Source organism: Rhineura floridana, chromosome 4, assembly GCF_030035675.1.
Source record: "Rhineura floridana isolate rRhiFlo1 chromosome 4, rRhiFlo1.hap2, whole genome shotgun sequence".
NCBI classification, from domain to species: Eukaryota; Metazoa; Chordata; class Lepidosauria; order Squamata; family Rhineuridae; genus Rhineura; species Rhineura floridana.
The window spans coordinates 82,417,703-82,442,770 of record NC_084483.1 but is presented as its reverse complement, the minus strand read 5'-3'; the positions used below and the strand labels follow the sequence as shown (position 1 = coordinate 82,442,770).

Sequence of the window (25,068 nt, the reverse complement as noted above, 5' to 3'; positions counted from 1 at the left end):
TTTTACAGGCAGATTACACCAGTGGTCACCTTTTGGGGAAAAAGTGGTGGGTCTGAAGCTTGTAGTTCAGAGGGCATATCTGACACAGGCTGAGACAAACTTCTTGGGTATTCCTGATTTGGGAATCAGAAGGTGATAATCCCAGAGACACAGGACCGTCACTGCAGCTCTATAAGGGAAGAAGGGTTTCCTCAAGTAACCCAGTCCTAAATTGTTTAGCTTTCATCATACAGCAAGCACAACGTTCAGACTTGAAGCCAGTTAACACAGTAATTTGGTATGGAAGTTCTTTATGTGATGGGAAACCAGTGCAACTTGTGGGCTAATGCGTCTCTGCTCCTCTTCCCAGTGTAAAATACATTATTTGATTGGAGTCTTGGTATTCTCTCTCACAAATGAATATGCCTATAATTTTTTTAAAAAGGAAGCTTCTAGTTTTGAGATATGAATTAGAACACTTACACCTTGATCCTAAAATTATTTACTTGCTAATCAGTCCCCTTGATTTTTTTTTAAAAAATGATCTTGCTTTCCAGTAGTTATCCTTTAAAATTGTATTTCTGTGTTTCATCTGATATTAGAACTTTAGTTATGGCACTCAAGAAACCATTTTCTGAAGGAAAGGTTTAGAATGACTGCTTACATAAAAATGCTCTCCTTTTCAGGGTGGCTATGGAGAGACTTGTGAAATTCTAATACAGCATCATCCTAGACTCTTCCAAATGATTATTCAAATGACACAAAATGAAGATCTCAGAGAAAACATGGTAAATTTGATTATCTTCTTATGTTTAATCTACAGACTAATGTGTAGGTGCTCATCTTGCAAGCAGATAAACTTTTTCTTCCACACATTTCTAAAATAGACGGTATTTATAATATGATCCTGTGCCTGTTTACCTGGAAGTAAATATCAGTGGAACTTGCTCCCAAGTTAGAATGCATTGTTTGTAACTTTAGTCTATCAACAGAACAATTAAATATTGTAGAGGAATTGGTTGTGAGATCATGCTTCAATAAATCTTTCCTGGACTCTGAGTATTGTAACAATGGTTTCACTAGTAGAAAATAGCCCTTTCTTGGGGAAGATGTGTAGGTAGGTGGTTGTCATGCAAGTCAGGCACTTTTAGATGAAACTGATTAACTCCATTTCAATCTGGATTCAGGCTTGATTTCTGTACAGGAACTATCTTGGTTAGTTGATAGTATCTTGGTCACTTGGCCTATACCAGGAAAAGAACAGGGGGAGTGTGACTCTGCTTATTCTCTTGACTCCTCTGTGGCTTTTGATACCATTAATTTGGTGGGAGGAAGGGTGGGATATAAATCAAATAATAACTAAAATAAATAATACTCTTCTGGACAGGCCATATGGTGTTGGGGATAGAAATCATGATTTCAGTGGTTTCATTCCTGCCTGGAAGGCTGGTTCCAGAAGATGGTGTTGGGAGGCAACTGCTCAGTCCTGTGGCATCAATATTACTGGGCTTCAGATGGTTCTATTCTGTCTCCCATGCTGTCTAACATCTTATGACTAAGATCATCTGGAAATATGAAATGAGGTGTCATTAGCATACCCAACAACATCTGTTTCAGGTGAGACAGTGAAAGAACTGAACCATTGTCTGGATTCATCCGGTAATGGACTGGATGAGGGTCAGTAAATTGAAATTCAGTCCAGATAAAATGGAGGAGTTGTTGGGGCTTGGAGCCTTCCTACTTAAAGTTTGATCTGCCCTGAACCCTTCATTTTTCATCTTGATAGGTGGTCTATTTGACTGGGGAAGAGTGATCAGCCTTTATGAATAAGGTTGTACACTCTAAACGATCAGGTTCATAGTCTGATAAAGCGTGAGATTCCTATATGGCTAAGGATGCCAGTTGTGACAGAGGTAGCTTGGCCACAGATCTCAGTGCCCTTACAATCTTTTTTTTTTTACTACTTAAGTGCGTTGTACATTGACTTACTTTTGAAGACTTCTTGGAAATTTCAGTTAGTGCAAAATTCAGATAACTCAGTTTGTAAACTGCTAGACCAGAGGTCACCAACCTGTTTGGACCAGTGAACCCATTTGGAATTTTGAGAAAGTGACTTCGGTGCCAGTAACAAAATGGCAGCCATAGGATGTGTGGTATAAGCACAACATGGTAGCCACATCTAAAAGAGCAGAGAAAGATACAGAGCCACAAAATGGTTTAGGGATGCTCCCACTTTCATCAATGGGGGGGGGGAAGGAAGGTATCTACATCAGCCATAGTCTCACACACACACACACACACACACACACACACACACACACACACACACACACACACACACACACACACACACACACACACACACACACACACACACACACACACACACACACACACACACACACACACACACACACACACACACACACACACACACACACACACACACACACACACACACACACACACACACACACACACACACACACACACACACACACACACACACACACACACACACACACACACACACACACACACACAAAGAGCAGCTCTTTGCAATTTTCCCTGGATGTCAGTCCATCACATGGGTAGTAGTCTGCCATCTGGAGTTCAAGGGCAGGAAATGCACTGACGCTTACAGCTTGAGGAAGTAGTTAGGCTTTGCTGGCTTGCAGGCCCCAGTTCATTTCCTGTCCTCGTCCAAGGCAGATGTCTTAGTTCTACTCCCTACGTGAGTTGGTTACTAACCACCCTTTTCTTTCTTTCCTTTATCTTTCCCTCCTGTTCTCCTTTTCCCCTTTTTCTTCATTGATTCCTGGTGGCTGGGTTGGGAACTTTCATTTTTGTCTTTTTCCTCCATCTCCAAGCAGGGGGAGCACGTGTAGAGTTCCATCCTGACTCTCCCCACACTTTTTTCTTCCTAGCTGAACTTAGGCAGCCCTACTCACCTTCAGCCGGAGTCACTTTCTTGCTCTCCCTTTCCCAACCAGGGAAGAGTAGAAGAGCCGCATCCTTCCTCTACAGGGCTTTTTTACTTTCGGCGTGAACAGGTGCCATTTTTTCTCCTCTTCTTCTTTAAGGGTCGTCTTTTCTCCTGTTTACCTCTGTTTATTTTTGGTGTGAACAGGCGTCATTTGCCCTTTCAGCCTCTTAACAGATGCCAGGCATCGCACGTTTTTCCACAGCAGGTGGGCTGCGGTTGCTGCAGGCAACCTTTGCAGCTCCACCGCTAGTCTCCCCACCAGCCCCCCTTGTTTTCTGGGGCTGGAGCAGCGCTACTGGGGCCGCAGCACTGCCACAGTTGCGACTTGGTGATCACCTGTTCGGCACCCCTCCACCTTTGCAGCTACAGCTGTCCTTTTCCCACCAGCCTCCCTTGTTTTCCAGGCTGGAGAGGTGCCGCGATCACAGTTTAGCGATCAGCTGTTTGGTGGTCGCCCACTTTGTGGCTACAACCGTCCTTTTCCCACCACAGGAGGTTCCTAAGGTTCTCCTTCAGACAACACCACTTCCAATACAGGGCCCTACCTTTCGGCCTGCCTTGAGCTCCAACGGTTTCATAAGGTTCATGGCAGCTGTGGTGGCACACCACCTACAAGGGATTCACATCTAGCCCTAGCCCCCTCCCAACAGCTCCAACATCTGGGGGCCCTGATAGACACAGAGCTATAATTCTCTCTCCCCAGAGAGTACAGGCTTTCAGGGAGACAGCATCCACCCTCTACCGAAACAAGGCAGTGGACACCATGAGCCTCGCCAGGGTTCTAGGTCTCTTCATCTCCACTGTACAGACAGCTCCTTGGGCTCGTCACCAGACACGACTCCTGCAGTGGGCCTGGATTCCCCATCAAGGAGACATTGCGAGGTCCTGGCACAAATGTATCCCCATGTCCAAGGAGCTCCGGCAGTCTTTCCGATGGTGGACAAGACAGGACAACCTCCTAGGAGGTACCCCCTTCAGGGATCCGCCCAGAAGCATAACTACAGCGGACGCCAGCCTGCCGGGATGAGGAGGTCACTGCAACACAAGCTGCACCCAGGGCACTTGGTCAGAGGAGGGAGCAAGTCACAGCATCAACTGGCTAGAACTTCGAGCAGTCCATCTCGCCCTCCTTCACTTCAACCAGTGTTTCCATCTCAGCCATGTCCTGATTTTCACTGACAACTCAACAGTGGGGGCACATATCGTCTGGCAGGGGGGAACACTCTCAAGGAGCCTACAGGTGGAGACCACCCTTCTCATGCAATGGGCAGAACACAACATCTCGTCCCTGACAGCAGAGCACCTCAGCAGGGAGTCCAATACCACGGCAGACTGGCTCAGTCGACAGCAGGTCTTTCCATGGGAATGGAACTTACAGCCACAGATATTTACCGAAATACAGCAGAGATATGGCCTGCTGGAGATAGATCTCTCCGCAACAGAACACAACCACCAGCTGCCTCGATTCTTCACAAGACACTGGTCACCGGGAGCGGAGGCAGTAGACGCCCTCTCACAATGTTGGCCGAAGGGTTTTTCTTTATGCCTTACCACCTATGCCTCTCTTAGGTTGCACCTTGCGGAGGGTGAGGGAGAAAAGGGCCCACCTGGTGTTGATCACCCCCTGGTGGCCATGGAGACCGTGGTTCTCGGAGCTCCTTAATCTCTCGGTGGCAGAACCATGGAGACTACCCCTCAGGCCAGATCTCCTGTCCCAGGAACCACCTTGACATCCAAACCCAGAATGGCTGAGTCTGACAGCGTGGCTCTTGAGCGGAGAACCCTGAAATGATCAAGCCTTACTTCGGGAGTCATTGACATAATTATTTCCACAGTAGACATTCCATGACAGGGATTTACCAGGCTACCTGGAAGGCATTCGCCAGATGGTGTCAATCCAGGGAAATATGCCCCTCCAGAGCCAATCCCTCTCAGGTCCTTGGTTTCCTACACAGGGGCCTCCAATTAGGTCTGAAGGTCACTAAGCTAAGGAGACAGGCATCAGCCATCTTGGCGTTTCTCCCGACCACGTCCAGTCAGCCAGTTGGCAACTGCCTGCTGGTCCGGCATTTCTCCAAAGGGGCGGCGGCCTCACAACCTCCCGTCACCCGCCTTTTCCCATCATGGGACCTACATAAGGTCCTATACGCCCTACAGAGGTCACCCTTCGAGCCACTTGATACCATCCTGCTTCAGTCCCTCACCTACAAGGTCCTGTTCCTCACTGCCATCACGTCATCCAGGTGCGTCTCAGAGCTGGGTACCCTGCCCATTGCATGTCAACTCTGCATCCTCCATGAGGTCTCCGTAGTCCTGAGGACAGACCCCTCCTTCATCCCCAAGGTCAATACAACCTTCCACAAGGAGCAGGAACTGGTCTTGCTGTCCTTTTGCCCCAGACCAGTACACCCAAGGGAGAAAGAACAGCACTGCCTAGGCGTCACTAGAGCACTCAGGACGTACATAGATAGAACAAGAGACCTGGGAACCACAGAGACGATGTTTATATCCATACATTCCAGATCTCTGGGCAAAAAAGGCCTCAACACCAACCTTAGCGCGCTGGCTAAGGACATGCATCCGGATGGCCTACGCGGCTAGTACCCTTACTGCAACAAGCGGTTTTCCATGGATTAGTTGGCTCGCCCGACACACCCATTTAGGAGAGTTTTGGTATGTCCCATGTGATGGACTGGCATCCAGGGAAAATGAACCGCTGGTTCTCACCTGAAAGGTGATTTTACTGGATGCCAGTCCATCACAGCCCGCCCGGTTCAGCTTATTGGGGCATAGCCACTAATTCGTTCTAAGGTTAAAGATCCACATTAGGAAGAGAAGGAGGATCTGCCAGAGCGGCAGACTGAAAGTTTTCCTATGTATATAATAGATACCTAGGTCTAAGTTAGCACTGTAGGACTAAGCTTAGCACTGTAGTTTCCCATTGTGTTTCCCTACAACCATTCTCGCTTATCAGTCATGATCACAAGTAAAGTCAAGTTATTTTAGGACGTCACTGGCTTCCTTTCCGTGGCCTGTGGTGGGCCGCTGTTGTTTTTTCCCTCTCCTGCAGGTCTGCACATAGGTTCTTCCAGTAACACATCTTGGTGGATGATGTCTGAAAATGAACTGGACCTGCAAGCCAGTGACGCCTAACTACTTCCTCAAGCTGTAAGCTTCAGTGCATTTCCTGTCCTTGAACTCCAGATGGCAGACTACTACCCATGCGATGGACTGGCATCCAGTAAAATCACCTTTCAGGTGAGAACCAACGGTTCACTTTCCTTAGGATTGGACAGTCACCCTGTCTTCTAACATCCAATGACATGTAGGCATGCTTAAGTGAGGAGGTAATGTTTGGAACATAAGGAGCTACCTTATATTAAGCTAGACCAGTGGTCCATCTAGCTCAGTATTGTCTGCACTGACTGGCAGTAGCTCTTCAGGATATCAGACAACGATGTATCCCAACTCTATCTGGAGATGTTAGAGATTGAACCATGGACCTTCAGCATGCAAAGAGGATGCTCTACCACTGAGCTATGACCCTTCTCCATAATGTTCAGTGTAGGAGAGACCAAGTCAGTGCACATAGGAACTGAGAGGAAAAGCAAACAGTCTCTCATGCAGATTGTGGATTTTCTGAGGGGATATTTACTGAGACCTTTTATGATTATCATAGTAGATACTGGTGGGCACACTGGTGCCTGTAGGCGCTACATTGCCAACCCCTGAGCTGGACTGTTTGTGGTCCATTTGTGGGCACAGTTCAATGTGCTGGTTGTTGCCTATAAAGCCCTGAATGGCTTGGGGCCATTCCTCCCTTCCTTCCTCTGACATCTTTCTCTTGGCTCCCCTGCCTTTTTAAGATGACTGAGAATGGGGCCTTTATGGCTGTGATGCCTTGGATATGGTATGCCATCTCCAAAGAAGCTTTGCTGATTTCAAATTTTATGTCTTTTTGGCACCAAGTGTATACTTTTTAAAATGTGGCTAAGCATTCCAGAATGTTTTATTAGCTGGATTGTACTGATTTTTACTGGGTCTTCTGTGATTCTTTTTCATTTGTTTTTGTGTCTATGATTTCATTATATTTGTTTTTACATTGCATGCTACTCAGAGATGACTCTTCCTGAATGGAGGCTTATACATAGACTAAGTAAATAAATGAACATGTGTGACTTGCAGTTTTGAGTCCTATGAAATGTTATAGCCATAACTTCTGAAAAAGAAGAAAACTTCACTGTTTGTTTTTTAGACTCAAAGTTTAATTTTTTTTAAATAGATGGTCATTACTGAAGGCAGGAGGTAGCATCAATGGATGGTAGGCACCATCTTGCAAGAACATTTCATACAGCAGGGGTGGGGAGCCTCTGGGAAGCCGGGCCTGGCAACCAAGAGGTCTTCTGTATCTTTAAAAGTTGTGCAGGGGGAAGGGAGAATTCCACCTTGCGGTTTTTCCCATTCATTGTTGCAAGAACACCTGCACTTGGCTGATTTTCTCTTCTCCTAAAGATACAGGATCAGTCTCAGGCCATGAACCTAGCAACCCTAATAGGCCAGGAGGAGACTAAGGCAATACTGAATTACAGGTAGTGACTGGTGGTGCTGCCTAGCAGTGGGATCTTGAGAGATCTTTGCTCGAGCCAGTGAGAACCATTTAAAGACCAGGACCCTGAGGTGGACCGTGACAAGGCGGTGACCACAGGCGGGATCCTAGCAGGTGGCACCTGAGGTGGGATCCTGACAGGAAGGGTCCTGACAGCACTCTCCTTGCTTTGCTATTTTGATGACTAATACCAGAGGGTGCCAAGCAAAGACAGCTGAACTGGCAGCTCTGACCAACACCCAAAAAAGAGCCTTGGAGTACACATATGTGAACTGAGTGATAGCTAAACATTGTTGCATTGCGTTCTCATTTTTAGGATAATATTGAATTATTCTAAACAATAATTTGAAGTTTTCCTTCAAAATGTGATTTTATTTATTAAATTTATATCCTGCTCTTCCTCCCAGAATTTTATACATATGGTAACTTAATCAGCTGAAATGCATACAGTTCATCAACTCGTTTTTTTAAAAAGCATGGCTATAACCCTCCTTGTGCTAGAAGCTGCTGGTTGAATTTAACATTTTACTGGCATCTGGTGTGATCAAAAATTTAATGACTGTTTTTTCTGTACCTAGTTGCGTCAAGTCCTAGAACACTTATCTCAGCAGAATGAAAACCAGTATCTTAAAATTTTGACTAGCCTTGCTGAGGTAGCTACAACAAATGGTCACAAACTACTCAGGTAACTTGGACATCACCGTAGATAATATATTCTTTTGTGTTTCCTTTTTGTGCATTTTCTTCTAGAATGGAAGATTTTGATAATTGTCATCAAAATACTCTTGTTTAAAAATAGATTTGAAAGTAATGCCTAACTTGCTTAACCTTGTTAAGTTTTTGCTGCGGTTTGCCCGAAGAAACAAAGCAGACCTAAACATGTGACTACATTGTTGGTATTTATGTCTATGGATACCTAACTTGTATCTTTTCTGCACAGAGTCCCACTCAGAAGGGGGATACAGTATGGCAGTTGATTGGATGGTCTGCCCCCATGACCTAAACCTCCTGTTTATAAAATGTAGAGTTCAGTAGCAAGACAACAAAACTGTATTTGTGAGCAATTGCTATAGGCAGCCAAAGAGTTGAGCATTGGTGATATGTCAGTGGAGAATGGATGGGTCTTTGGTTGTGGCTATTTTGAAGATTTAAATTTTTGAAGTGCTAACTTGGGTCGTAGGGGTAGTTCTCTGTTGTATTGAAATGCTTCATGTCCTGCTCTTTCCAGCTTATCAAGTAATTATGAAGCTCAAATGAAGAGCCTGCTGAGGATTGTGAGGATTTTTTGTCATGTCTTTCGCCTTGGGCCATCCTCACCCAATAATGGAAATGACATGGGGTATAATGGAAATAAAACTCCGAGAAGTCAAGCGTTCAAGGTCAGAAAAGTAATTGACGTTATTAGGAAGATAGACCTTAAAGAGATGAATTTCACAAAGCATGCATTCATTAATCAGGCATCTCATGAGGAGGATGTAAGTTTGGTTGATACCCATTTTAAGTTGGGACCATTTGTTTTTTCTCATTTATAATCAATGTTAACTGGTTACCATATCATTCAAAATGTTTTTCTTTTATTCCATGTATAGTACGAAGCTGAGTTCTCTAAGACAGCATATCACAATCATAATTTTATTAGTTTCATTGCTTTCTACCTAACTGTAGTTGACATAATAGCCTTGCTTTAGAAAACATTGTGAGAATTCTGTGTGCTTGATTTTCTGGAAAACTCTTGTCTTGTGTTTTTATATAGAGAGAGCAGGTCTGAGCCCTTGGTGTCAAACTCTGGGCCTTTCTAGTTATGGATCTCTCTCCTTTTCACAAAAATGTAAGGCCCCTTTCTCACACACATGCACATCCATGCTGACACACTCTTGCCCAGTGGCAAGAGAGCTGCTTCTCCTTGATGCTTCTGAGAAGTGTGTGGTTATCACAATCATATGGGCAAGCTTGACTTTTATCACCCAATAGGCATCGAATACTGTCCCCATATGGTGGAAGCCTCTTTTTTTTGCCCATTTCATCTGTTATGCTTAGTAACATATAGCAAGGCACAAGTATGGCAACCATAGCGATATTCTTCATACATCCATTAATATAATAGGCAATAATGAGCCACAAGGGGCTGTGTCTCCTGCTGTCTCCAAAACCTGCTGTCACATTTGCTTATGGAGACTAGATTGTGATCTTATCAAGGCATGATATTTATATGAATTGTTATGCCAGTTAGTCTTTTATAGGAATTAAGCTTATCATTGGGCCAGCAAGGCTGCCAGGTGGCAGGATGACTACAAGCTTAAAACTGAAAAAACAATCAAAACAGCAACAACAAAAAACACACCCCTAGATAGGGAGAAGTTACACTGCACAAAACCATGGGAAAACAGGGGAAATGGGCAGCAACCCCCTCCCCAACTTCTATTCATGGAAGCCTCTGCTGGAGGAAAGACTCTTCTCAGAGAAAAGGAATACAATTGGATAAAAATCCCAAACATAAAAGTAAAAGAAAATTGTTTTAACTTCGTTCAGGAATGAAATCCTAAGAAGTTTAAAATATAAAATATTCATGCTTACTATCTATTTAAAGGGAAGATTATCTTTTTATCCAAGTCTTTAAGGTGATCTTTTCTGCAACTTTGATCTGGCATTCTTGATGTAAAATCTAAAACCTGTTCACAGAAAAAGGGGAATATTGGATACTCTGATATCTAAAGAGTTGCAGCTTGTGATGAGGGGTACTATAGCAGAAAGCTGTAGTCACTTTTTACCTTGTGCTAACTTAAAGTGCTGCTTGGTCTATCCATGACAGTGATTGGATTCTGGGTGCCTTGGTGTAAGGGGAAGGAAGGTTTTTCATAAACTACTGTATCACCCACTCATGTGCCAGTATGTCTGATAATGAAGAAGATACAAATACTTTTGGGAATTTCTACAGCCATTTTGTTTAGTAGCTGTCAGTTTAGTAACTGTTAAGAACAAAATGAAATGAAAATGTTTACAAAACCACACTGTCAGCACACTTGGGTTAATGATTTTTAATAAAATAGATTATTTTCTTTTACTGAATTTTTTTCTCCCATCGTGTCATTTTTTAGATAACGTTAAAATTGTAATTGCTTCCCTATTCTAATCTACAAATGCATCTGCTATAAATTCAGTTTTCTTGTGCTTTGCAGCCTCTGGAATTACTCTGGCACTCATTAGATGAATGGCTAGCTCTAATATCTGCAGAACTGATTAAAAACAAAAGGGACTCTGCCAACATTACTTCTATTTTACTGAAGCAAAAGGGACGAGATCAACAAGATGGCACTCCTACACATATCTTTGATGTGGCTCCATCGGAAGGCAGGAAAAAGCTACCTGCGGAGAAGGGGGACCCTAAAATGTATGAAGTTGGCGGCGTGCAGGAAGCTTATGCAGATTGCCAGGATGTTATTTCTGTGACAGCAAACCGGCTGAGTGCTGTCATTCAAGCATTTTATATGTGTTGCTCCTGTCAGATGCCTCAAGGGTAAGGAGGATCTGACTTACACAACTTTTCTTTCACTCATTCTAGATCCAGATGGGAATTTAAAGCACACATCAGACGAGGGGCTGTATTCCTACAGCATTAATTTGAAATGGGGGTCTTTAGAGTAGTGGATCTAATCGAGGAAAAACAACAAATCAAGAATGCTTTTTTTAAAGAGGAAGTGTGTGGAATCAGAATGACAGCTGTTCATTTCTTTGAAAAATCCTTAAAACAGCCTTTCCTAGCCTTGGGCCCCTTGCTGTTGTTGGACGACACCCATAATTCCCAGCCAGCATGGCTAATGTTGTCATCTAACAACGTCTGGGGACCCAGGGTTGAGGAAGGCTGCCCCAAAGCTGAATCTCCTTGATGTGATAGCGTGACATGATCACAGTCACACAGTGTGTAGCGTATGGCTTCTAATGCCAAATGTCATGAAGTTTTAATGCTTTCCTATAAAAATACAGTTGAAAAGTAGACTGTAAATGATAGGTTAAAGCAGGGATGGGGAGCATGTGGTGCTCCAGGTTTTACTGGACTCTAGCCCAGGCCAGCGAGTTACAGTCCAACAACATCTAGAAGGCCAGAGCTTTCCCATTCCTGGGGTACAGGATACTTTCATGAAGCTTTCAGTAATCATGGTATTGCAGTGATCGTGGTATATCATTAAGTCATTCTCTGTAGATTCTAGTAGCTTCCTGTGGCTTCCTACCTTTTTGGAGCAACTTTTCCTAAGAGTGCCTGCCATCTCTTGCTAGCCCATCACACCTTTCCACATTCTGCTTCTCCCTAAATTGGTTGAACTTCATCAAAGTTCTTCACTTCCCTGATTGTTGCTTTGTTGACTGTAGTTTCTGTAGCACAGGCATGACAAGGAATCTTTACAGAAAGTATTTTCTGAACTGAAGCAATTTTGTTTTGGAATTTTTTTAAGAAGGAAAAAAGGACCCCTCAATAATAAAAACAACCTGTTAACTCTAGCAAGTAAATGCCCTGTTTTATAGACAACAAGTGTCCTTGATTAAAATAGTCATTGTATAATTTAAATTATAATGTGCCATGTACTGAGTATTGCTTTTAAAAACACTAAACTGGTTTCTGTAAGCTTTCACTCTTCTTGCACAGGAAATGTTAGTTACATAGGAAATGATAGTTAAATAAGCGTTGCTCGTTTAGTTCCATTAGAGACCAATAATGAAGCTATCCTGGGAAACAGAGGGTGTGTCTGCAGAGGAAAGTGCTACTGATTTCTTGATTCTGCAGTGCCTCAGGGAAAGGTATACACCTTTCCATCTTTTCATGTATTGTAGAATCCTAAGCAGATGGCCTGTTTTGCTGGCTTCTGTCATCTATACCACTGGAGGACAAGGGCAGAATAACATACTCTGCTTATCTACTTTGTGGATGTTGGAATTGCTGAAACCTCTTCTGTTTTTTATGTTATAGTATTACAACCCACATTTCATAGAATTTAAAGTGTAATACAATAAAATACAACATAAGAAATGAAAGAAGCAGTAAAATGCAATTAAAAATTAATATAAATGTGGATATGCTGCAGACCACCTGAATGAAGATTGTGGACCACTGGTAGTCCACAGACCATCGTTTGGGGAACCCCTGATCTAGCATATGTGGAGAAGTGTTTAAAGCTGGTCATTTATTTACTTAAGATATTTTAACCCTGCTTTTGAGGGTTCATACTGCTGGCTGCGGTGGGGAGAGCAGAAGAATTTTTATGTTGTGATTGATTAGTAAGGACTTCTAGATCAACTGGTCCAGAAGTCTGAAAACATAGGAACTGGAGGCTATAGGAGACAATATTTAACATATTTGTATACTGTCTTTCCTCCAAAGAGCTCAGAGTGGTTTATGTGGCATTTATCCTATTGTATGTTCACTACAGTCCTGTGTGTTATGTTAAAATTTGAGGCTGTGTCTTATTCCAGGATTGGTGCCTGTTCAGAACACATTTTTGTTAGACTGCTACAGGACTTTTAGCTTTTTGTCTAAAAGCAGGCTTTCATAAGTCAGTGCTTTTGCAACTCTTCCCCTCCCAATACATTGTGATACGTTTGACCATACACCCCTCCTCTTTCATCTCCCCCCCCCCGGCCTATCGATCCTATTTTAGACATTGTGACTAGGGCCACCCTGTTCATTCCTGAGTAAGTGATTTTAACGTAGCTGCTCCAATGTAAATTGTTTGGATTGTTTCCTAGAAAAGGAAGTGTTGTGATGGGTTGTTATCTTTTGATTTGGATGTTTTGTTAATCTGAACGTTTTATTGCAGAATGACATCTCCTCGCTTCATAGAGTTTGTCTGCAAACACGACAATGTTCTTAAATGCTTTGTAAACCGGTATGTCATCAGAAATTAACAAGAATATTTCATGAAACATGTTAAACGGATAACCCTTTTAATCTGTGATGTGTTGTGCTAGATAAAGCAGCTATATAGCTGGAATGCTTACCTGAGGCTTAATTAACAACAACGTTTAAAATTAATGGTGATTTAATAATGGTCTTGGACATCTGTAAGAATATAAGTAAGTTTAGGGAGAGTAAACCTAACTTTTGTAGCTGCTTCTTTGATCCAATTCAGACGTAATATCATGCTAAGATCAACTTCTCCAACACATCTGTCCATATGTTGAGAAGTCTATTCAGAATTGCTATCTGAAGAGTGGTGGGAAGTAATGGGGGAAAGGTCCTTCCTGTGGTGGTGGCCTGTTTGTGGAGTGTTCTCACCAGCAGTGCAGTGGGTTGAAGTGCAGAACCATCCTCCTGACATAGGTGTTGCTGCAGTTTACTTCGATGGTGCTGGGGTGTGCCATAGTGGTGCTGAGGTCCGGGCTACATGGACACACTGTTGGGAGTACTGGTGTGCGTGTGTATGTGTGTGTGATTTCAACAAGGGGCCTTTGACTAAAGTCCTCATTCATTCAGAAGATTCTTTTCTCTCTTTTCCAAAATCTGTTCTTAGTGCTTAGTAAAATATTACGGCCTGAGTGTTTTATCCCCCTGGGATAAAAACCAAAGAAATGATGAAATTTTAAAAGGGGTAGGCCTAGAAGTAGGCATTGTGAGAGCAGGGGCACAGGATATAAATTCAGAAGAGCAAAATTACCACAGGCCTAACCACAAGTGCCAAAGACACTTGAAGAGAGACACTGCTTACAAGTGCCTGTACGCTAATGCTAGGAGCCTCCGAACCAAGATGGGAGAACTGGAGTGCTTGGTCTTAGAGGAGAGCATTGATATAGTGAGCATAACGGAGACCTGGTGGAATGGAGAAAACCAGTGGGATACGGTTATCCCTGGATATAAACTATATCGGAAGGACAGGGAAGGACGTATTGGTGGCGGAGTCGCTCTATACGTGAAAGAAGGCATTGAATCCAGCAAGCTCGAAACCCCAAAAGAGGCAGACTCCTCCACAGAATCGTTGTGGGTGGTGATACCGTGCCCCAGGAGCGACTTAATACTGGGAACGATCTGTCGTCCCCCTGATCAAAATGCTCAGGGCGACCTTGAGATGAGATATGAAATTGAGGAAGCATCCAAACTAGGAAATGTGGTAGTAATGGGTGACTTCAACTACCCGGACATAGACTGGCTGCATATGTGTTCCAGTCATGACAAAGAAGCAAAGTTTCTAGATATTCTAAATGACTATTCCCTAGACCAGTTGGTCATGGAACCGACCAGAGGGACAGCAACCCTGGACTTAATCCTCAGTGGGGACCGGGACCTGGTGCGAGATGTAAGTGTTGTTGAACCGATTGGGAGCAGTGACCACACTGCTATTAAATTAAACATACATGTAACTGGCCAATTGCCAAGAAAATCCAACACGGTCACATTTGACTTCAAAAGAGGAAACTTCACAAAAATGAGGGGATTGGTAAAAAGAAAGCTGAAAAACAAAGTCCAGAGGGTCACATCACTCGAAAATGCTTGGAAGTTGTTTAAAAACACTATATTAGAAGCTCAACTGGAGTGCATACCGCAGATCAGAAAAGGTACCGCCAGGGCCAAGAAGATGCCAGCATGGTTAACGAGCAAAGTCAAGGAAGCTCTTAGAGGCAAAAAGTCTTCCTTCAGAAAATGGAAGTCTTGTCCGAATGAAGAAAATAAAAAAGAACACAAACTCTGGCAAAAGAAATGCAAGAAGACAATAAGGGATGCTAAAAAAGAATTTGAGGAGCACATTGCTAAGAACATAAAAACCAACAACAAAAAATTCTATAAATACATTCAAAGCAGGAGACCATCTAGGGAGGCGATTGGACCCTTGGATGATAAGGGAGTCAAAGGTGTACTAAAGAACGATAAGGAGATTGCAGAGAAGCTAAATGAATTCTTTGCATCTGTCTTCACAGTGGAAGATATAGGGCAGATCCCTGAACCTGAACTAACATTTGCAGGAAGGGATTCTGAGGAACTGAGACAAATAGTGGTAACGAGAGAGGAAGTTCTAAGCTTAATGGACAATATAAAAACTGACAAATCACCGGGCCCGGATGGCATCCACCCGAGAGTTCTCAAAGAACTCAAATGTGAAATTGCTGATCTGCTAACTAAAATATGTAACTTGTCCCTTGGGTCCTCCTCCGTGCCTGAGGACTGGAAAGTGGCCAATGTAACGCCAATCTTCAAAAAGGGATCCAGAGGGGATCCCGGAAATTACAGGCCAGTTAGCTTAACTTCTGTCCCTGGAAAACTGGTAGAAAGTATTATTAAAGCTAGATTAACTAAGCACATAGAAGAACAAGCCTTGCTGAAGCAGAGCCAGCATGGCTTCTGCAAGGGAAAGTCCTGTCTCAGTAACCTATTAGAATTCTTTGAGAGTGTCAACAAGCATATAGATAGAGGTGATCCAGTGGACATAGTGTACTTAGACTTTCAAAAAGCGTTTGACAAGGTACCTCACCAAAGGCTTCTGAGGAAGCTTAGCAGTCATGGAATAAGAGGAGAGGTCCTCTTGTGGATAAGGAATTGGTTAAGAAGCAGAAAGCAGAGAGTAGGAATCAACGGACAGTTCTCCCAATGGAGGGCTGTAGAAAGTGGAGTCCCTCAAGGATCGGTATTGGGACCTGTACTTTTCAACTTGTTCATTAATGACCTAGAATTAGGAGTGAGCAGTGAAGTGGCCAAGTTTGCTGATGACACTAAATTGTTCAGGGTTGTTAAAACAAAAAGGGATTGCGAAGAGCTCCAAAAAGACCTCTCCAAACTGAGTGAATGGGCAGAAAAATGGCAAATGCAATTCAATATAAACAAGTGTAAAATTATGCATATTGGAGCAAAAAATCTTAATTTCACATATACGCTCATGGGGTCTGAACTGGCGGTGACCGACCAGGAGAGAGACCTCGGGATTGTAGTGGACAGCACAATGAAAATGTCGACCCAGTGTGCGGCAGCTGTGAAAAAGGCAAATTCCATGCTAGCGATAATTAGGAAAGGTATTGAAAATAAAACAGCCGATATCATAATGCCGTTGTATAAATCTATGGTGCGGCCGCATTTGGAATACTGTGTAGAGTTCTGGTCGCCTCATCTCAAAAAGGATATTCTAGAGTTGGAAAAGGTTGAGAAGAGGGCAACCAGAATGATCAAGGGGATGGAGCGACTCCCTTACGAGGAAAGGTTGCAGCATTTGGGGCTTTTTAGTTTAGAGAAAAGGCGGGTCAGAGGAGACATGATAGAAGTGTATAAAATTATGCATGGCATTGAGAAAGTGGATAGAGAAAAGTTCTTCTCCCTCTCTCATAATACTAGAACTCGTGGACATTCAAAGAAGCTGAATGTTGGAAGATTCAGGACAGACAAAAGGAAGTACTTCTTTACTCAGCGCATAGTTAAACTATGGAATTTGCTCCCACAAGATGCAGTAATGGCCACCAGCTTGGATGGCTTTAAAAGAAGATTAGACAAATTCATGGAGGACAGGGCTATCAATGGCTACTAGCTGTGATGGCTGTGCTCTGCCACTCTAGTCAGAGGCAGCATGCTTCTGAAAACCAGTTGCCGGAAGCCTCAGGAGGGGAGAGTGTTCTTGCACTCGGGTCCTGCTTGCGAGCTTCCCCCAGGCACCTGGTTGGCCACTGTGAGAACAGGATGCTGGACTAGATGGGCCACTGGCCTGATCCAGCAGGCTCTTCTTATGTTCTTATGTATGCAACTTGACATGGTGAAAAAACACCACATTTCTCTGCTGTTTTGTACATTATAGTTCATCATAGGGCAGCACTGAATGTGGGAGCCATCATGTTTGTAATATACATGCTGCCACTAGATCTTTTGTCACATATGGCATATTCAAGGCAAAGCATTTTTCATAGTCAACAGCTTCAACCTATTTCTGTTATTTCATTTGTGAGGCTTTACTCAGGAGTCAATACTTCTGATACTTGTCTTTAATATGTGTGAGATTAAGATGATGCCCATTTGCTTCAAAGTTTGGACCTGTATACCTACTGAATCAAGCAGTGGCCCTGTATCTTAATCTTGGGTTTGCTTTTTTCCAGAAATCCCAAAATTATTTTTGATCATTTCCACTTTCTTCTTGAGTGTCCTGAGCTCATGTCCAGATTCATGCATATCATAAAAGCACAGGTGAGTGTTGAAAGCATAATTTAATGTCTGATACAACTTTCAGCTAAATTTCAGCTAAACATAGATGTTTAAGGTACGTAACACAACTTGCTAAACCAAGTGGGTTCCAGAAGCCATAAGGTCAAACTTCTAAATATGTTTTTTACCTTCATGGAGATTTATTGATATAGTCAATCCACTGATTGCACAAACAAGAAACTGATATGACAGTTTAATTTGAATGGTGTTTGAAGATCAATTTTATTTTGTCCCCCAAAATCCTGCAAGATAGAGGAAGATTTCAGAAGCGACTCTGTTGTAAAAAAAAAAAAAAAAAAAGTGAATATGTTGTTAAAAAAAACAGTCAAAAATTCCACTGGGCTGGTGGAAACGAGCTTTCTGGATCCTGGCCTTCTGTCACTTGCTGTCCAGCTCAAGCCTTTTTGTCTTCCATTCCATCCTATCTCATAATACGTTTGACACATTTGGTTTTGTATGTGTTTTTCTTCCCGTTTAGCCCTTTAAAGATCGCTGCGAATGGTTTTATGAGCACTTGCATTCAGGACAGCCTGATTCAGACATGGTTCACAGGCCAGTCAGTGAAAATGACATTCTGTTGGTCCACAGAGGTAAGAAACTTTACTTGTGCCATCCTCTTCATGCAAACTCTTCTCTGTTGACAAAAGTTAAGAAATTAATTGTTTTTCATATTTAGATTCTATTTTTAGGAGCAGCTGTGAAGTTGTATCTAAAGCAAATTCTGCAAAGCTGAAACAGGGGATTGCTGTCCGTTTCCATGGTGAAGAAGGCATGGTGAGTAAAATGTGCATAATGTGTAAAGCATAGGTTTTATGAGATGCATATATAGTTTCAGAATTCCTATCCTGAAGAGACTGTCACAGCATATCTCTCTTAAATAAGAAGGAAAAAATCCTACTTGGGCCTGTTGGCTCACTATTATACTAGGTCCTGATGCCAATAGATCACAACAGAGAAGTTTTTTCAGGCTAACTCTTGAGGAGTAAAATGCCTAACAGAAGAATGGTGTGTCATCTTTAGACTATTTGTTGCCGCTGCTAAACATTGCAACTGAATGTGATTTTTGTCAAAGAGTTCTGTACACTCTGGGGTATTGAATTTCTGTTTCCTGCCTCAAGATATACAGAAATATGCCGGGCAGGAAAGAACAGTGTGGAATAGATAAAATTTGGGCTATGTTTTTAGGAAAGATCACCTGACGTGTTTAAAGTCTGTGTGTATATATACATATATAATATGAATAAAAATTTGATATCATTAAATACTTGTATAGGACTGAAAAAATGAATATACAATGTACAAAACTATAACTGAAGTATTTCCTCTTTGTGTTTTGCTTCTAGGGTCAAGGTGTGGTACGCGAGTGGTTTGATATTTTATCCAATGAAATAGTTAACCCAGATTATGCCCTTTTTACTCAATCAGCTGATGGTATGTTGGAATCTCCTTACAATAGTTTGAAATTTAATCTAGAATAGCCTGACCACTGTTATCCATGCACTGGTAACCTCCAGGCTGGATTACTGTAATGTGCTATATGTGGGGCTGCCCTTGAGGTTGGTCCAGAAGCTGCAGCTGGCGCAAAATGCGGCGGTGAGACTGCTCACTGGGGCAGGATATTGCCAACATGTCACTACACTGCTGAAAGAATTGCACTGGCTGCCCGTTTGCTACCGGGCCAAGTTCAAGGTTCTAGTTTTGGTGTACAAAGCCCTATACAGCTTGGGACCAGGATGCCTGAAAGACCGTCTTATCACTTATATACCCAGTCGATCACTGCACTCTGCAGGTGAGGGCCTCCTGCACATACCATCTTATCAGGAGGTTCGTTCTGCACAATATAGGAAACGGACCTTTAGTGTGGTGGCACCTACCCTGTAGAATTCCATCCCCTTGAATATTAGGCAGGCATCATCTCTGCTATCTTTTCGGTGCCTTTGAAGACTTTCCTTTTTCGGACTTCCGGGAAGGGTGACTTAGCCTGTGCCTGCTTTTGAGACGGGCTCCTGCCTCAAAAGAAGCTTATTCAGATATATCAGTCAGTTTTTTCTTTTTTTTTTGACTGATTAAACTTCTCCCGGGTAGGGAGAAACGAAGAGATTAACCTCAAAGCCTATTTTTGTTGGGACGACCAGATCTCATTAATTTATGGGACGAGGTCCAGCCGACGGAGGTGGGACGGATTTTTAACAGCAAGCTCTATCTGATAAAGCGAACGTTCACCTTATCTTCTAAGAGAGAACGCACTAACAGGCAAGCACCCTTCTTTCTATATTTTTCTTTTACTTGACTTAAATTGTTGCTGTTTAAAAGAGATTTGCCAGATTGATCGGTTTTTGACATCTCACTGGGGAGCCATAACTTCTCTCTGCTACGCACTAATTAATAGCTTATCTCTGTTTTTGTTGCAAAAAGCTGTCCTGGATTTGCATTCTAAAGATATACACAGAAGAGGGATTTCTATTCCAGATTTTTATTTTGAAAAATATTATACTGTTTTGAGACTACTCTCTTTTTGGTCTATTTTATTTTGACGAATCTGTTTCTTGACGATTGCCATTAATTGTTTCGATCCTGGGAACTGCATTTTGTTTACTTAACTATTGGAGAGATAAGGCTGTCTGCTCTGTTTATACTGTGATGTCACCAAGTTTGGAGTATTAACCCAATTGTTGCTGAAATAAGAAGTGGTTTTCCTATATTTTTCTTTTAAAATGGCAATTAAGAAAGTGGCTGAAAATCTGGAAATAACTATGTTTCAGAAAATAATGGATGAGATTGAGATAATGAAAATTGAATTGAGTAAAATGAAGCAGGAGATTAAAGATATAAGGGTCCCTGTGAGAGAGGTGACCCTGGAAGGGGTCCCTGTGAGAGAGGAGACCCCGGAGATTGGAACAGGGGTCCCTGTGAGAGAGGTGACCCTGGAGACTGGAATAGGGGTCCCTGTGAGAGAGGAGATCCCGGAGATTGGAACCAACGTGGAACAGGAACAAGATTTGGAGTCTATGGACTTTAGAAATAAAATCTATTGTTTGGAACTCAATGTTATCTCTGAAGAAATGAATGAAGATTCTAGAGATAAAGTTATCAATGGCATGGATAATCTTCTGGACTGGAATGATGTGATGGAGCCCAATATAGAGAAAATCTATGGAATTAACTGCAGCCATGTGACAATGGAAAAACTTTTAAGAGATGACCCAGTGTATTTTGAAAAAAAGAACAGAGATATGATTTTACAGCAGTATTTCAGCAACCTATTCAGAATGGATGGCAAGAAAATATTTGGGATAGAGGTAATCCCCATCAGACTCTTACTATATGACTATGGCTTTGACAGCAAGATTATTATGGAATACTGATAATGGAAGATTGGATATTGAAATTACTGGACTTAACAAGACTACTGAAGATGGAAGATGGAAAATGGAACTAATAGAGATAATAGAACAATGGCTACTGAAATTATTGAACCTAACAGATTCTGATGTGATGGATTAATTGAAATGTTTATTTTGACTATGGTTATGACAATAAGATTATCATAATTAGTAATGAGATGGATTAATCGATATGCTTATCTGGAAAAAAAAATTGATAGATATATTTCTTAAAGAATTGAAACCTCTCTTTGACTTTTTGTGGAAAGAATAAAGTAATGTTTATGAGATTTGATGATTAAGTAAGATAACTACTGGAGGAAAGTGATTTTATAATATGACTTAAGAGACAGGATTGTTATATATTATAGACTTATAACTGATTTGATCTTTGACAAATGGGAAGTCAATATTTTATTCTTTATTTTTTATTTTTGTTTTTTTTTTTTCTTTTTTTCTTTTTTTTCTTTTTGTTTAACTATTTTTGATTTTGTTTTTTGTCTTTGAATGTTTTATGATTTTGTCTTGTATGTTTTATGAAAATCTGAATAAAAATTATTGAAAAAAAAAAAAAAAAAAGACTTTCCTTTTTCAACAAGCCTTTTAAGTTGAGACCTATCCCAGTCTGCGTCTGTGTTAGAATTGCTTTTAGTATGTTTTCTTTAATAATGTATTTAACCCTTTTATTGTTTTTGTTTTTAAAGATGTTTTTAAAGCTTTTTAAAAATGTTTTTAACATTGTTTTGTTTTAATGTATTTTAAGGTCTTTTTATGATGTTTTAAAGTGTTTTTAGCGTTTCTGTTTGCCACCCTGGGCTCCTGCTGGGAGGAAGGGTGGGATATCAATCAATCAATCAATCAATCAATAAAGGCTGTTGCCTGAAATAATCTTCCACTTGTAAAATTTTACATTTGGCACCCAAAAAAGGTGTATAAACCTTTTAAAAGAGTTCAGTTCCTGATACATAAAGAAGATGATTTTGAGATTAAACATTCAGCTGTGGTAGACTTGTATTTTCAAAACATTGCATGTGCTCAGTTAGATTTGTGACTTTTTTTTTCTTTAAATAGCCCACCAGATTCTCCGAAAAATTGCTGCACTGTTCAGTTTCAAAGCCAGGCTCCAGCCAAAAGCTCCATTTGGCCCATTGATCTATGCTCTGGACTATATGTCCCACTGAAAATAAACATGCAAATGATCAAACCTGCCCTCCTCCTCCCTTCCCCCTCCTGCCTCCTCCCTTCCCCCTCCTGCCCTCTGCCTTTCCTCCTCCTCCCCTCCCCATTCTCTGTGGTCAGTTTCGCCTGTCCTAAGCATGATTGCAGGGGAGCAAATCCCATTGAACTCAGTAAGCATGCACATCATCAATCTATTCTCAGGAAACTTGCACAGGATCCCATTTCTTACCTCCCAGATTAAAAAGCTGAGAAACTCACTAACAGGCAAAAAACCTTTTAGTTTAAGAACGTACCTATAGCCACTGGATATTTCTATCAAACTTTGAAAAGCAAGGAAATTGGGCAGCTGTAGTGAATGCACCGGGGAGCATGAGATCTGACCTTCTCTCTGAGTTATTGTACTGCCCTACACATTTGTCAAAATGCAAACACAATTTGGGTTGGTCTTTCACAGTCCAATGTACTTCCTGTGTAGCTTGGAAGAATTTGGTGACATGTACAGTGGGGAGGAGAGCCTGGCTTGGGAGTCCAGAGTTTGTGAGTTCAAATCCCTGCTCATGTTTCCTGGGTGTCAAGGGCCAGCTAAAGATCACCCCCACAGGGAGTGGCTTGGGTTACGTGCCCTGCCACCTGTGCAGCCGTGGGCAAGCTGCATAGTCCCAAGGAGCCCAGTTGCTCCCCAGCTGGCAGTTGCGGATAAGGAAGGGGCTGGCTTGTGCAGCTGTGGCAAGCTGAGCAGGCCGTGGGAAGCTGGGGAGGACTAGCCTCAGAGGGAGGCAATGGTAAACCCCCTCTGAATACCGCTTACCATGAACACACTATTCATAGGGTAGCCATAATTCGGGATCGACTTGAAGGCATTCCATTTCCATTTTTCATCTCTGAGCATATGGTGAGTGGTGGCAACACCTGCCATCTCCAAAGATGGAGAATTACAGTTTTGTATGTTTGTTGGTGTTCTTACTTTGCATCTTTCCTGTATTACTATTGTTTCTACATAGAAACTAATCTAGAAAATTTTATTTCCCTCATTATTCATCCTAGAAACCTATATCAAATTTATTTTTATTAATTTTAAAGCCTTTTTATTAGTCAATGATGGTGAAGACAGCCTTTTGTGTTTCAAATTGCAGGTTATGTTATATTTCTATTTTGGGTGCATTAACAGTTGAATCTGAAACTGCAGCTTGATGTAAAATCAGACTGATTCCAATAGGTTGCTACAATGATTCTAGCTGTTGGAAAAATAAACTTGGCCTACCTAAGATGCATGTTTTCAACCACTTCATTTAAGGAAAAGTGGGCATGGTCAATTAAAAACATAGAGGACACCTAGAAATTTGCTAGAATATATTTCGCCTCCCACTATTTTATCTTGTGCAAACAGACACTCCGAATGTCTGCTGGAGACTATTCTGCAGAATAGTCAGTGCCATTATTCCACAATAGCTTTCGGCATTTTTTTAGTGTTGCAAAGTGTTGCTGTGCTTCACATATTCACAGAAACAGAAGCAAAAGAAAATGATTCACTATTGGAAACCTCACCAAAATTGCAAAGTAAATCAAACATACTTAAAGTGACAACCTGAACTATATCAACTGTATCTTAACATTGTTGCTTCCTCCTTGATAAAACAAGATCAGCACAGCACATGTCGTTTTTCTATTATTTGGGCTGATTGCAGGTGTTGCCGTCACTCACCATATCCTCAGAGGTACATGTTACCAAAATTTTCCAAGCTACACAGGAAGTGGATTGGATTGCGAAAGACCAACCCAAGTAGTGTTTGCATTTTGATAAATGTGTAGGGCAGTACAATATCTCAGAGAGGAAGTCAGCTTTCATGTTCGCCTGGTGCATTCACTGTTGTTATGTGCCTCCAAGTCGACTACGACGTATGGCGACCCTATGAATCAGCGACCTCCAAGAGCATCTGTCATGAACCACCCTGTTCAGATCTTGTAAGTTCAGGTCTGTGGCTTCCTTTATGGAATCAATCCATCTCTTCTTTGGCCTTCCTCTTTTTCTACTCCCTTCTGTTTTTCCCAGCATTGTTATCTTTTCTAATGAATCATGTCTTCTCATTATGTGTCCAAAGTATGATAACCTCAGTTTCATCATTTTAGCTTCTAGTGATAGTTTTGGTTTAATTTGTTCTAACACCCAATTACTTGTCTTCTTCGCAGTCCATGGTATGCACAAAGCTATCCTCCAACACCACATTTCAAATGAGCTGATTTTTCTCTTATCCGCTTTTTTCACTGTCCAACTTTCACATCCATACATAGAGACCGGAAATACCATGGTCTGAATGATCCTGACTTTAGTGTTCAGTGATAAATCTTTGCATTTGAGGACCTTTCCTAGTTCTCTCACAGCTGCCCTCCCCTTGCTATAGCTGCCCAATTTCCCTGCTTTTTAAAGTTTGATAGAAATATCTGTTGGTTGTAGGTACGTTCTTAAACTGCAAGGTTTTCTGCCTATTAGTGAATTTCTTTGCTTTTTAATCCAGGAGGTAAGAAATGGGATCCTGTGCAAATTTGCTAAGAATGGATTAATCATTTGCATGCCTATTGAGTTCAGTGGGATTATTCCCCTGCAATCATACTTAAGATAGGTGAAACTTACCACAGGGAATGGGGAGGGTAGGAGGGAGAGGGGAGCAGGTAGGAGGGGGAGGAGAGGAGAAGGACAGGTTTGATCATATGCATGTTTGAGTTCAGTGAGATTTACTCCTATGCAATCATGCTTAAGATAGGTAAAACTGACCAGGGGGAG

General features: G+C 41.9%; 1 protein-coding gene across 6 annotated transcripts in view; it reads left to right on the top strand.

Moving 5' to 3' along the window:
* HACE1 (HECT domain and ankyrin repeat containing E3 ubiquitin protein ligase 1) overlaps positions 1–25,068 on the top strand; it is an 84,429-nt gene that overhangs the window by 16,757 nt on the left and 42,604 nt on the right. For 4 of the 6 annotated variants that reach the window (XM_061623445.1, XM_061623444.1, XM_061623449.1 and 1 more), the window contains exons 9-17: positions 666–767; positions 8,150–8,256; positions 8,800–9,046; positions 10,748–11,085; positions 13,379–13,447; positions 17,622–17,709; positions 18,206–18,317; positions 18,404–18,501; positions 19,071–19,158. In XM_061623445.1, coding sequence (XP_061479429.1) covers positions 666–767; positions 8,150–8,256; positions 8,800–9,046; positions 10,748–11,085; positions 13,379–13,447; positions 17,622–17,709; positions 18,206–18,317; positions 18,404–18,501; positions 19,071–19,158 — 1,249 coding nt within the window. The remainder of the gene's footprint in view (positions 1–665; positions 768–8,149; positions 8,257–8,799; positions 9,047–10,747; positions 11,086–13,378; positions 13,448–17,621; positions 17,710–18,205; positions 18,318–18,403; positions 18,502–19,070; positions 19,159–25,068) is intronic. The other 2 variants (XM_061623447.1, XM_061623446.1) reach the window with 1 other exon arrangement.